Raw genomic sequence first — 15263 nt, forward strand, 5'->3', positions numbered from 1 at the left:
GACTCAAGGAGTTAAAAAAAAATCAAATTTTTAAAAATCTACCTGGGCCTTGGTTTTCTCATATGTAAAAATCAATTAATATTCTCAACATTATAGGTTTGTGGGGAGGATTAAATATGAAAATGAACATAAACGTGTGACACAGAGCAGGTTTCAATATTTCCTTGTTGAATGAAAAACCATAAGTTCTACTGGGGCAGGAACTATGAGGATACTTCAAAAAGTTTATGGAAAAATAGAATTGAAAGATAATACGAATATTTCCATGAACTTTTTGAAGTATCATTGTCTGTTGGTTTTACTCATTAAAAGCTAGCACAGTGTCTATCACATAACTGATATTCAACACATATTTGTTGAGCAAAAGAATGAATAAGTGAACAAATGAATTCATGGACACTAGTCCCATTTCCCTTTCCTTCCTAAATAAGAACTTTAATTGAGCCTTTAGTCTAATAGCCTACACTGCTGCACATTTGAGGTTTGACTCCAAACTGCCTAAATTGGAACCATAAAGAAGACCACCAAACCAGAGGCTACAGAAATACTGTCATGCAACTATAGTTGTTTTGAGCATAAAAGAAAATATGGTAATTTTCCAAGCCAAAATTTACACTAACATTATTTTCAGAAAGAAAACATACTTAGAAAATAGCTAGGCTACTCTTCATTATTCATAAGAATTCTGAAGAGTTTAAATCATTTCCATTTGTTTTATTTTTGTCGGGAGCCATATTTAACAATAGCCGCCATTTTTAACAAATAACCGCCATTTTATGTAAGCCTTTCTCTTCCTCCTCAGAAAAGCCCGCGCTCGCCAAGCCAACACCCCTCCCACCTCCTCTTCTCATACCACACCACTATCACCCCCCTGCCTTTCCGCCTATCATAAGCTGCCACACTCTGTGACAGCCCGCCCCTTCTTCACTATGTATATAAGCAATCGCCTAACAATAAAATTTTGAGGCTTGATCAGAATCTTGTCTTGCCTCCATTCTGCGTGTCTCCTGTCCCTCCCCCTTTTCACCAGCTACAGGTAGTCCTCCTCGAGCCCACGTTCTTACCTGTCCCGCAGGCCGGGACATTCTGGCGCCCAACAAATTACTCCTGAACGGCCCTTACTAACCTTACATTTAGAAGGAAAAAAATTTGAGGGACTAGTAGACATGGGGGCTGATGCTACTGTTATCTCTGAAAAACATTGGCCTTCTTCTTGGCCTTCTAAAGTCTCTTATACCCACCTCCAAGGTATAGGACAGTCTACCAACCCAAAACAAAGTTCTAAAATCTTAACTTGGACAGATATGGAAGGAAATTCAGGAAAAGTACAACCCTATATTATCTCAGGAATACCCGTTAATCTTTGGGGGAGAGACATACTGTCACAATTAAAAGTCATCATGTGTAGCCCAAATGAAATAGTAACCAGTCAAATGCTAAATCAAGGGTTTCTCCCTGGTAAAGGACTTGGAAAAAATAACCAGGGCATTAAAGAACCTATTTCGGTCACACCCAACACCAACCGACAAGGGTTAGGAAATCAAAATTTATTCTAATGGCCATTGATCCTCCTGCACCCCACGCGGAAAAAATAAAATGGAAGACACCCCCGTTTGGGTAGATCAATGGCCACTAACTGAAACTAAATTAACTGCGGCCACTATGTTAGTGCAGGAACAACTTAATGCTGGCCATATTGAACCTACCACATCACCATGGAACACTCCTATATTTGTCATTAAGAAAAAATCAGGCACATGGAGATTACTCCAGGACTTACGAGAGATCAATAAAACCATGTTCTCTATGGGAGCCTTACAACCTGGGCTCCCCTCCCCTGTAGCTATTCCCTCCAATTATTCCAAAATCATTATTGACCTTAAGGATTGTTTTTTTACCATTCCCTTACACCCCCAGGACAGAGAACGTTTTGCATTTAGCCTCCCAGTAACCAACTTTAAAGGGCCAATGCAAAGGTTCCAGTGGAAAGTTCTTCCACAAGGAATGGCCAACAGCCCCACACTATGCCAAAAATATGTGGCACAAGCTATAGATCCCCTTCGGGATAAATGGCCTCATATTTATATTATTCATTACATGGATGATATTCTCTTGGCAGGAAAAACTGCCCCTGAGGTACTCTATTGTTGTGCCCAATTACAGGAGGCACTCACCACCCTTGGGTTACAAATTGCACCCAATAAAATTCAGTTAAAAGACCCCTATTATTACTTAGGCTTTGAGCTCAATTCGACTGTCATCACTACTCAAAAGGTTCAATTAAAGACTAATCATTTACACACACTCAATGATTTTCAAAAATTTCTAGGGGATGTCAATTGGCTACGGCCTTATCTAAAGTTAACCACAGGAGAACTTAAACCTCTCTTTGACATATTACAGGGTGACCCTGATCCCCTGTCGCCGTGTGCTCTTACCTTCGAGGCACATAAATCACTCCAACTTTTAGAAACTGCTATACAAAAACAACAAGTTACATTCTTAGATTACAGCCAACCTTTCTCCTTCATAATCTGTGCCACGCCACATACCCCTACCGGGGTTATTTGGCAACATAGCCCCCTATTATGGGTACACTTATCTTCATCTCCGAACAAGGTTTTAACAACATATACCACCCTCGTTTCTAAATTAATCAAAATAGGAAGGGAAAAGAGCCGCCTACATTTTGGAAGGGACCCTGACCATCTTGTTCTCCCCTACACCAGAGAACAAGTACAATGGCTAATGCAAAACGATGACTCTTGGGTTATTCCCCTGATCCTATTTCAGGGACAAATTGACAACCACTACCCTGCCGATAAACTTCTCCAATTCTCTCGGCTACACCCTTTTACATTCCCAAAAATTACCTCTCAAAAGCCCCTAAAAGGAGCGACATTAGTTTTCTCTGATGGCTCCTCCTCAGGTACAGCTGCTTATATAGTAAATAACCAGCAATATATTACAAAATCCCCCTATCAATCAGCTCAACTTGTTGAATTATTTGCCATCATACAAGTATTCAAGCTCTTAAAAAATGAGGCCTTTAATCTATATACTGATAGTGCATATATTGCCTTCTCTGTCCCATTATTAGAGACTGTTCCCTACATAAAACCTTCTACAAATGCAGTACCTTTGTTCCAACAATTACAACTGCTAATTTTATCACGACAGAAACCTTTCTTTATTGGACACCTAAGAGCCCATTCGGATCTCCCAGGCCCCCTCTCTCATGGTAATACACAGGCCGATACTCTAACCCGGGCCTGTTTCTCCTTACTACAGGACCCCTTTAAAAGTGCCCAACAATTTCACAACCTACACCATGTAAATGCCCAAACGCTGCGCCTCCGTTTTAAAATCACCAGAGAGCAAGCCAGAGACATCGTTAAAAACTGCCCCCTTTGTGTAGTCTTTTTATCTTTACCACACCTTGGGGTTAACCCCAGAGGCTTGCTTCCAAATGAAGTATGGCAAATGGATGTTACACACGTTCCAGAATTTGGCAACCTAAAATACATCCATGTCACAGTAGATACCTTCAGTGGCTTCATCCTCGCCACTCTCCAAAGTGGTGAAGCCACAAAAAATGTAATTGCTCATGTTCTCCACTGCTTTACAGTTCTGGGTAAACCTAATATCCTAAAGACAGACAATGGCCCTGGATATACCTCTCAAGCCTTCAAAACCTTTTGCCTTCAAATGCATATCAAACACATCACAGGAATCCCATATAATCCACAGGGCCAAGGCATTGTTGAAAGAACAAATCAAACCTTAAAAAATACCATTAACAAGCTTAAAACCACAGGTCTCTACCCCACCAAAGGCTCACCACGTAATATCCTTAACCACGCTCTATTCACTCTAAATTTCTTACAACTTGATACACAGGGAAAATCAGCAGCCGATCGTCATTGGCACCAAAAAACAAATGACCAGTACGCACAGGTCATGTGGAAAAATCCCTCCACACTTAAATGGCAGGGCCCCGACCCGGTCCTCATATGGGGACGTGGCTCGGCCTGTATCTATGACACTCAAGAAGGGGGGCCTCGATGGCTGCCTGAACGTCTAATCAAACCAGTAAACCCCCCCAAAGAAAATAACTCACCCAACCCAGGGAAGGATCCCTGAGAAAAAACTCTTTCTTTTCTCTTTTACAGACAATGAAACCCTGCCTCCTCGCCCTTCTTTCATATGCCTTCTGTGTGCAGGCGGGTTTTCAACCTCCACCAAGTCGTGAAGAACTCTACAAGGTCCTTTTTGGAAACCCTTGCGATTGCAAGGGCGGTACGGTTTTCCGCACCCCAAGTGCCTATACCAGTCAAGTAGACTGCAACACAAAGGTAGCCTATATCGCAACATCTTACACCTGGTCTGGGGCGACAAAGCCTGAATGGGTCTGCAAAAACAAACCTATAATCATTCCTACAGTACAGGGTCGCCCTGGACCTTGCCCTAAAAACTGCACCTTTCTCCAGTCCGTCCATTCCACTTGCTACTCTTCTACACAAACATGCACTGACCATACACAAACACCACAAAAAACCTACCTTACTGCTACCTTAGAAAGGGCCTTTTCGGGCACCTTTGGCAGAGCCTTAGAGGGAGGTTCTGAAAAATATTCTCAGGCATCCTGTCTCCCACAACATGTCGGCAAAAATGTATGTTGGTCGCCCATGGCCCCGATTCATGTATCAGATGGAGGGGGCCCCAGCGACACCCTAAAAGAGGCTTTAGTTGCCCAACGAATTCAAGAACTAGCCCAACATTTATATCCTCTATTAAACTACCATCCACTCGCCCTTCCAAAACCCAGAGACATTACTTTAGATCCACATACACAAGACATCCTCAGCGCTACCCACTCTCTATTAAACTCCACCAACCCCACCCTTGCACAAGACTGCTAGCTATGTTTAACCGTTGGCATGCCTCTACCTACTGCCATTCCTATGTTCAATGCCTCGTATATCCCCTTTAGTGAAACTGCCAATTGCTCACTATCATCCCCCTTCAGAGTACAGCCCTCGGGTTTCAATCTCTCTGATTGCCTCCAGGGACCTTCACAAAATAATTCCTATGACGTTGATGTCGGATTTGTCACCTTTTCCCATTGTCATACCATAACTAACATTTCCACCCCCATCTGCCCTTCTCCAGGACAGGTATTCATTTGTGGAGGCAACCTTGCCTACACCCTTCTCCCTACTAATTGGACAGGCCTCTGCGTTTCAGCGAGCCTTCTCCCTGACATTTCTATCATCCCCGGAGATGAGCCCGTCCCTCTTCCTAGCCTTGACTTTATAACAGGACGCCACCGGCGTGCTCTCCAAGTCATTCCCTTGCTTATAGGCTTGGGGATTACAACCGCTATGGCCTCCGGCGGGGCGGGGATAGGGGTCGCTGTTAACACCTATAATAAGTTATCTCGTCAGTTAATTGATGATGTTCAAACCCTCTCTGGAACTGTTAATGATTTACAAGATCAAATTGATTCTTTAGCTGAGGTAGTTTTACAAAATCGCAGAGGGTTAGACCTATTAACTGCAGAACAGGGAGGGATCTGTTTAGCTTTACAGGAACGGTGCTGTTTCTATGCCAACAAGTCTGGCATTGTCCGAGACAAAATCAAGAAATTACAAGAAGACCTCATCAAGCGAAGAAAAGAATTGTTCGAAAACCCACTCTGGACTGGACTTAATGGACTCCTCCCTTACCTCCTCCCTGTCTTGGGCCCCCTTCTTTGCCTCCTTTTACTTATAACCTTCGGTCTCTGGGCGTTTCGCCATCTCACCAATCTAATTAAAAAACAAGTTGATGCTGTCCTTTCTAAACCTATCCAAATTCATTATCAACGGCTGGCATCAAAGGACGCGGGAGAAGACTACTATGGCTCCCTCCCTACGGGGACGACATGATAACCAGAGGCATGTCTACCCTCTCCCTTTAAGGAGAACAGGGTATGAGCACCGGGGTGAGTGTAAAACAAAGTATTACAAGGGAAGGTCACAGAACTCCGACCTCCTCTGGGTTTCCCTGTGAGCATGCCTGGCTTGCATAGGGGTTGGTATCTAATCTATCAAAAATCAATTTCGGCTCTGCCCCTCCCCCCAAAAGATACCAAGAGCCAACAATGGTGGATTCAAAAAATCAATCCACGGGGGAGCCAGGCCCCTACTCCCTCGCCCGGTTAATGCTCGCCTTCCCTTCTGTCTTTGAACAGAAAGGGAGGAGATGTCGGGAGCCATATTTAACAATAGCCGCCATTTTTAACAAATAACCGCCATTTTATGTAAGCCTTTCTCTTCCTCCTCAGAAAAGCCCGCGCTCGCCAAGCCAACACCCCTCCCACCTCCTCTTCTCATACCACGCCACTATCACCCCCCTGCCTTTCCGCCTATCATAAGCTGCCACACTCTGTGACAGCCCGCCCCTTCTTCACTATGTATATAAGCAATCGCCTAACAATAAAATTTTGAGGCTTGATCAGAATCTTGTCTTGCCTCCATTCTGCGTGTCTCCTGTCCCTCCCCCTTTTCACCAGCTACAGGTAGTCCTCCTCGAGCCCACGTTCTTACCTGTCCCGCAGGCCGGGACATATTTTAAAACAAATAGAAGGTGGATAATAAATTTCAGTACATGCTGACCACCAAAGGAGAAGACTTCCTTTCATCTCCCACCTTTTCTCTCTCTCTCTCCATCTCCACAAGTTCTACCCATTTTGCCCTCAGACATGCACCAGAAGCTTCTATTGTCCACAAACCTTCCTAGTGACTCAAATCTCTCTTGGCTTCTATGATATAAATGTTATACCCTCCACATCTTGAAGCTCTCTTCTCCCTGAGCTCCACCTAGATCCTCTCCACCCTCTGTGAGCCTGACCTAGTCTTCCTGGCGGGCTTTCCTTAGATGTCACTAGGATAATGTCATCTTAACACTTGTTTCCAGTTCTTTTTGCTCAATGTTACATTAAGTGAGAGAAATACACACTGGGAGTATACAAAATCAAACATATCATGTGCTTTCCTAGACTAGTTCCTCCTCCCAGCTTTTCTGTTTCTTTCCAAAGGCACCAGCATTCTTTAAATAACCTGGCACAACATCTTGGTATAAGCTTTGACTTGTTCAATTCAAACATACAAGTATTTACTCAGTAGCCACTTTGCGTAAGGGGTTATACTTGGTGATACAGAGAGTGAAGAGTAGGAAGAAAATCAGGGCAGTGGTGCTTCACAAAAACCTAGAGAGGAAAGAATTTCAAGGAAAAGTTATCAGAGCATGCCAACTGCTGTATACTAGTTAGGGAAATTTAGAACTGCCAAGAGATCTCTCAATTTAGCCATAAAGTGATTACTGTTGACCTTTTGCCAGGGGACAAAAGGTACAAGTTGAATTGCAATGTATTAAAAATGAATAGGAGGGATTCAGCATCCAGTAACGGAGGAGGAACTCTTCCTTTCCGACCAACCCTCCTACAGAAAACAACTATAAACTCTGGTAGGGGGTGGGGAGGTGACCTGCCAGAAGGTGCTGGAGAGCAAACGAAAGCAGTAAGAAAGTGCAGAAAGGTTGGAGCTGACCCACTGAAGAAGGGAATGGCATTGGGCAAGTTTCCCATTTTTCAATGGCTGGAGGACATTTTTTAAAAAAATTTTTGGGGGGGGTCAAAGTGCAGGTTGCAAGTAGTGTCACATGGTAAGGCTAAAATTCAGGTGGAAAGACACAGTCATACTGTCTTGAAAAACCAAAAGAAAAAAATCCCAGAAAGAACTACAGCAAAGAGCCTTGAATCCTGACTATAAACTCTATCCAAATCTCTGTCTAATACACATGTACAAGGCAGACTCTAAGTAGCTCAGTTTAAGCTAAAAGAACCAAACATAGATTTTAGCTGCCACCTACCACAGGGAAGACTGAATTTGGAGCTTGAATTCAGTCAAGTTAACTGCCTGGTAAAACAACAACAAAAAGGCAATACCATTAAGAGAAATATATCAGACAGAATCCAGTGTCTCTATAAAATATTCACAATGTCATATATAATCCAGTATTACTGGGCACATACAGAAACATTAAAATGCGACTAATGCTCAGAACCAAAGGCAATCAGTGCATAACTCTATAACTATACTAAAAACCATTGAATTGTACACTTAAAATTGTATGGTATGTGAATTATATCTCCATTTATTATCCCCCCCACCAAAAAAAGGCAATCAATAGGGTCTAACCCCAAGATGACCATATGGAATTTAGCAGACAAGGTTTAAAAAGCAGCTGTCATAAATAGGCTCAGTAATCTAAAGGGGAAAATACATGTAACAAATAAACACATAAATCTTAGCGGAAAAAAACAAAACATTAATTAAAAGAAACAATGGAAATTCTAGAGATTAAAAATAACAATATATATCTAAAATAAAAAAATCACTTTTGCAGTAAAGAATTACCTTACCCAAAGAAAGATCTGGCCTTTGCCTTTGGCAAAGCCCTTGGAATGTCCTGCCTGATAAGAGTGTCTTTGTTTACCTGAGGGCCTTGGCCATGCCAGATAGTCTGTGATAACAATATAATTTATGAGGTGGGCTTTGGGACACATAGTATCACAGCTCAACTTCAAGAGGGGCTGGAAAGTAAGGTCGCCCACACTGAGTGGTCAACTATATCTACATAACCAAGGTCCAGTAAAAACTCTGGATACCATGACAAATGAGATTCTCTGTCTGGCTATACTATTATCACATATTGTTGCTTGGAGGAGTTAGTGCTGTCCACAACTCCACTGTGAGAGCACAACTGAAAGCTTCATGCTCAGAGTTCTCCTGGACTCTGTCCCATGTGCCTCTTCCCTTGGCTGATTTTAATCTGTATCCTTTCATTGTAATAAACTATAACCATGAGTATACAGCTTTCAGTGAATTATTTGAGTCCTTCTAGTGAATTGTCAAACTTGAGGGTGATCTTTGGGACCCCCTGAACTTGCAGTTGATGTCAGAAGTGAGGGTGGTTTGGGGGAATCCTAAACTCTGCATCACTGGATGGGTTTAACAGTAGATTAGAGATAACAGAAGAGTTAGTGAACTTAAAGATAGATTAACAGAAATTTTCAAACTGAAGAACACAGAGAAAAGATTAAAAACATGAAGAAAACCTCAGTATTATATAGGAAAATATCAAATACGCACAGTCTCATAAATAGAGGGAATGGGCCAGAGAAAAATATTTTTAAAAATAATAGGTAAAAATTCCCTAAATTTGATGAAAAATACATATCTGTAAATTTAAAAGCTCAAAGAGAGCTGGCTGGTTAGTTCACTTGGTTAGAGTATGGTGCTAGTAACACCAAGGTCATGGGTTTGGATCTGTATACCAAGAAGAAAAAAGAAAAAAAAAAAAGCTCAAGGAACCAGAGTAAGTAAAAATACAAAAAAAGCCACATTGAGGCATATTACAAACTATTTAAAAACCAGTTAGAGGAAATCTTGAAAGCAGTGAAGAAAAAATGGCACATGACATACAGAATATTAATGTCCACTGAATTTTTATCAGAAATAACGGAGGCTGTCTTAGCCCACTTTCTGCTGCTATAACAGAATACCTGAGACTGGGTAATTTATAAATAATACAAGTTTATTTGGCTCACAGTTCTGGAGGTTCATGGTGCCAGCATCTGGAAAGGGCCTTCATGTTGCATCATCCTATGGCAGAAGGCAGAAGGGCAAGAGAGCATGCGAGACACAAAGAGAGGGGGGGATGAACTTAACTTTTTACTGGGAGCCCATTCCCATGATAACGGCATCAATGATTCATGAGGGCAGAGCCCTCGTGACCTAACCACTTCTTAAAGTCTCACCTCTCAACACTGCTACAATGGCAATTAAATTTCAACATGACTGTTGGAGGAGACATTTTAACCATAGCAGAAGCCAAAGACATTGGAAAGACACCTTTAAAGTGAAAGAAAGAAAGAAGGAAAGAAGGAAGGAAAGAAAGAAAGAAGGAAGGAAAGAAGGAAAGAAAAAAAGAAGGAAAAAAAATCTGTCAACCTACCTAGAATTCTATATCCAGTAAAAATATCTTTCAATAATGAAGGTAAAACAAAAGCATTTCGAGATAAACAGAAATGAAGAGAACTTATCACTGGCAGGTGAACACCACAAAAAATGTTAAATGAAGTTTTTTAGATTGGAGGGAAGTGATACTAGATGGAAACTTAAATCTTTAGGAACGAATGCAAGCATCAGAAATAATAAATAAGTGGATAAACGTAAAATATTATTTTCTTCATTCTTTCAAATGACTGTTTAAAATAAAAAGTGTAATGTATCGTGGGGTTTAAAAAATATATAGGTGTAGTAATATATGTGATCACAGTATAAAGTACAGAGGGTGGGGAGTAAACAGACTTAGAAGATTGAAAGGTACTTACATTATACAGGAAGTGCTACAGTATTAGATCAAGGTAGACTGTGAAAAGTTAAGAATACATGATGTAATCTTTAGAGCAACCACTAAAAAATAGATAAGATCTAAATGATTAAATTAACCCATTAAAGGCAGGTAACGAAGAACAAAGGAACAAAATATAAATGGAATAAACAGAAAACCAGCAGTAAAATAATAGACCTAAGTCCAACAATATTAATAATTACATTAAATATTAAATAAAAGAAATTCTCTAATTAAAAGGTCATAATTGTTAAAATCAATAAAAAGGCAAGATCTGACTATTGTCTGCAATTAACTTTAAATGAAAAATACATAGAAATAAAAGGTAAATGGATAGAAAAAGATGAACCACAGAAACAGTAAGCATAAAAAGGTGGAAATGGGTATATCAATATCACATAAAGTAGACTTCAAGACAAAAGGGTATTACCAAAGATAAAAAGAGATATCTCAGGCTGGTACGATGGTAGTGGGTTATCAGTACTTATTAGTGTCATGAAAGTTGTAATTTGATGGGTTTTAAAAGAAAAAGAAAAAGAGTTATATCATAATGATAAAAAGGCCAGTCAGTCAGGAAGACAAAATTATCATAAATGAATATTCGCCCAGTAAAAGAGCTTCAAAATATATGAAGCAATGTTTCACAGAATTAAAGGGAGAAAGAGACAAATCCACAATAAGACAGAGATTTTAACAACCCTCTTCTTAGCATTTGATAAAATATATAAACCAAAAAAAAAAAAAATCAATAAAAGCAAAGATGATCTGAACAACTTTCAACTAACTTTACTTCAGTAGAGCACCACACCCATTAAAATCCTATAGTGTATGTTCTCTGACCACAATAAATTAAACTAAAATTTGGTAACAATAAAATATTTAGGAAAACTCCAAATATTTTAAAATTAAACACTTTATGGGTCAAAGAAATCACAAATGATTTTAGAAAGTGTTTTAAACTCAGTGAAAGTGAAAACATAATACACCAAAAATTGTGGGATACAGGTAAAGCAGTGTTTAGAGGAAATTTTATATCTTTAAATGCTTATATTAGAAACAAGAAAGGGTCCATAATCAATGACCTAAGGTGACCTTGGTTAGTTAGAGAGAGGACACAAAGTAGAAGGAAGAAAATGGTAAAAACAGGAGAAGAAATAAAGGTAACAGACAAGCAATAGAAAAAAATTAACAAAAGCAAAAGTTGATTTTTAAAAAGATCAAGAAAATTGATAAATCTCTAGTTAGAATGATCTAAAAAAGGGGAGGTGGGGTACAGGTGCACAACACAAACCACCAATATCACAAATGAAAGAGGGCACATTGTGATATATCCTACAAGCACTAAAAGGATAATAAGTAAATATTATGAACAACTTTAGGCCAATAAATTGAACAACTTAGATGAAAAAAACAAAGTTTTTGAAAAATACAACATCAAAACTGACACAAGATGAAAAGGCAAATCTGAATAATCCAATATGTGTAGCTTTCTAAACTCCAGGTTTGAAGCCCTCCAATCTATTCTGCATGCCACCACTTGACCCATCTTCCTTAAATACCTGTTCTATCTTCTCATTCCTACATTTCAAAATCTTCAAAAATTCCTAATATGCATCCCTTGCCTAGTTTTCAGACTAATCTTCTACCACCCTCTAAGCACATCCCTGAAGGTTAATCATGCCACCATCCCTCAGACATGCCAACCCACTCTATCTCATACCTTCTTTCACATGTCCTTGCCATCAACGCCATCCTATTTGTAGCCAAATCTCATCTATTCTTCAAGATTCAGCTGGGTCTGATCTGCAAAAAGCTTTCCAGGCTACGCCCAGCCCTCAGGGTATCCCTTCTGGGCAACATGACATCATTAACATTGTCTTATAGGGAGGCCACTGTTGTCTTATGTATTAGTCTTGCTGTCCCAACTAAATTATAAGGTCTTTGAGGGCAAGAATTCTTTTCAAACTTCTGTATCCCCTAAAGCAACTATTCCAGGATTAAGCACATAGTACAGATTCAATAAATACTTGTAATCTGTTGAATGAATACATGTATATAAAGCCAAGAGCTTATTTCTATGGTTCACGTCAGACACTCTAGACTGTCATTCTGATCTCAATAACAGATTCAGAGCCATCTTTAGGAACTGGCAAGACCTTCTCTAATAACTATTCAAGAAACATTTGGTTAAAATAAACAGAGGAAGAGGGGAGGAAGGAACAATGCTAAAATTACATCAATAGCTAGCTATGGGGATGACTTGGGTTGGTACGTCACATAAGAACAGGGGGCTGAGCTTTACATTCTGCTGCTACTAATATCTGATAAAAACACACTAATACCAGTAAGGTCACCTTTGCCAGTCCTCTTCCCACCTTGAATCCCTGAGGGCATAGAACGAACCATGGGGCTCCCAGGGCTCCAGGGGCTCCCGGCATAGGGATGAGTTCAGTTTATACTTCCAAATACACCTGTACTTTCCAATCTTTATGTACTCACATCTGTTTGGATACAGACACAAAATAACAATGTCTTCTAAAAAGCAAAAAGTTACCAGTTACTTATTGTCTTTTACCACTACATATAAATTCCCCTAAATTATAAATGTCTTAACTGTAACCAAATACTATCAAAACAGTGACTACAAATCTTTCTTTTTAAATGGATCTTTCACAAAAATAATTTTGCATTTATAGTAAAACTATCAGTATTATTTGTAAATACACATAATTTTGAGGAAAAAAATATGTTTCCTGTGGGGTTAATTCACCAAATAAGAAATCCCTATAAATAAAAAAAATCCTCTCAACTTCTCTTCCATTGAAGCTTTCCTTTCATTTAACCAAACATAGCTTTATATCATCATTTCATTCTCCTTCTCTCTAATTAGAGAGATCTGGTTGCTCTTCTCTCTAGGCAGATTAGAAAGTTGGGGTGTTTTGTTCTACCAGTATTTAGAGTTCTAATCCTTAGAGCACTATCATAATGGGAGGAATTGTGTGATTTGGAGCAGGGAGGCTCCAAAGAAATATATCTGAAGGAAATACACAACACACACAATGCAGAGATTCTTTTGAATATAAACACACAGATTCCTATAAAAAATAGTGGGCTACTCCAGCTATTTCCAGCTCATGGCACTGAACTGGGATCTTGCAAGCAACAAGGTCCTTACCCAGATTGGAGGATGCTCGCCCCTCTGCAGCCCGGTCTTTGAGATCCTCAGCAATGCCCAGCTGCTGCTCATGGTATTGTTTAGCCCTCTCCAAATCCTGCATGCACCTGGCAGCATGGCCCAGGCCAGCATAGGCCCGCATCTCAATGGCCTTCTCCATCAACTCCTGCGCCAGCTCCAGCACGTAGTTGTGGTAAGACATGGCCTTGTCAAAGTTCCTCCGGTAGTGATAGGCACTGCCCAGGTTGCTGTAGGCCCGGGCCTCTTCTCGCTTGTTTCCCAGGTCCTTGGCTATCTTCAGATGCTGCTCATGGCACTGCACAGCATTCTCAAAGTCACCCATGGCGATATACACAGCTCCCATGTTGCCAAGTTCTCGGGCTTCAGAAAGTTCATCTTTGGATTGCTTGGCAAGAAGAACACACTGTTTGTGACTGGCAAGTGCATTGGGGTAGTCTCCAATGGCTGTGTACACATGGCCCAGACTGCTCAAGGCTGATGAAGCTGCCTGGAAAGAAAGGGTAAGGCAGAGAAATGGAAGCACATCAGAAAATGGCTTTGGTTTATTTCAGAAGAGAAAATTTTACAGTTGGTCTATAACTATCCAATCCAATTCCTAATGGTGTTTATATTAGTTTTCCAAAGACCTATGCAGAACTGATAAAGAGCACATCCAAACATCAAGTTTCTAATAAAAAGAAAATGGTAATTTAATCAGTAACTGTCCACACCCAATCTCATAAAAACAGGTTGCATTCCATATAACCTTCATCTTAAAGACTTATTGACATTTCTAATATTCACGATGATATTATATCTCTGTTAATACTTACTAACCTCTGTGGTATAAGAAAATGTTGAAGAAAACCAAAATTAATTGCTACATATAATAGACCATAGGAAATTCATAGGAAAAATCCACACTTGGCTCTTTACATTCCTGGGTATTTTTCTATTTGTGTCTTCTTCCAAAGCAAACGGATACATTAATGCTATCTGTCACCATGGCAAACATCTAGCTATAGGCAGTAAGCATTTAGCTACAGGCAGTAATGAAGGAAGAGATAGGTAGACAAGCTTTTAACTTTTAGAACAAAAAGAAGGGCAGAAAACACCCAGCTTTCATTGCTATTTCTGGCCCCTTACCAATTCCTCCCTCCCCCCTCCCTGTGCCCGGAAGGGGTGGTGAGTCTTAATGGAGACCACCCCATTCAGAGGTATAGGTGGTAACCCACCCATTGTTTTCTTCTGAGACTCAAACAAATCTAAGCCCTCCACAGTAACTAGCACTCATGAAGTCATGTTGAAGAAACAAAGATAAAAGAGCAAGACCCTCCAGTGGGTCCTGGGTCACAGAAGTATTAGTCATTGTTGTATCACACAGGTACAACAAATATAACAAAGGAGATGTTACACAGTTTCTAGAATCTTACCAAGCACATATGGTCTTAGACTCTAGTCTTCAGTTTCTAATTCCTTTGCAGAGATAGAAAAGGGAAACTATGCTGGGTGTTTTCTGCCCTTCTTTTTATTCTAAAAGTTGGAAGCTTGTCTACTCCTCCTTTCCTTCATTATGGCTTGTAGCTAGAGCCATGTAGCCCCTCTTCTTGATGCTCCCTCTTCATAG

The 15263-nt window shown here is 40.2% G+C and overlaps 1 protein-coding gene across 1 annotated transcript in view; it reads right to left on the reverse strand.

Annotated features, from left to right (window-relative positions):
* TTC28 (tetratricopeptide repeat domain 28) overlaps nucleotides 1–15263 on the reverse strand; it is a 703516-nt gene that overhangs the window by 178437 nt on the left and 509816 nt on the right. Inside the window, exon 6 of the mRNA XM_063085699.1 lies at nucleotides 13637–14144. Coding sequence (XP_062941769.1) covers nucleotides 13637–14144 — 508 coding nt within the window. The remainder of the gene's footprint in view (nucleotides 1–13636; nucleotides 14145–15263) is intronic.

This window comes from Cynocephalus volans, chromosome 2, assembly GCF_027409185.1.
Source record: "Cynocephalus volans isolate mCynVol1 chromosome 2, mCynVol1.pri, whole genome shotgun sequence".
NCBI lineage: Eukaryota > Metazoa > Chordata > Mammalia > Dermoptera > Cynocephalidae > Cynocephalus > Cynocephalus volans.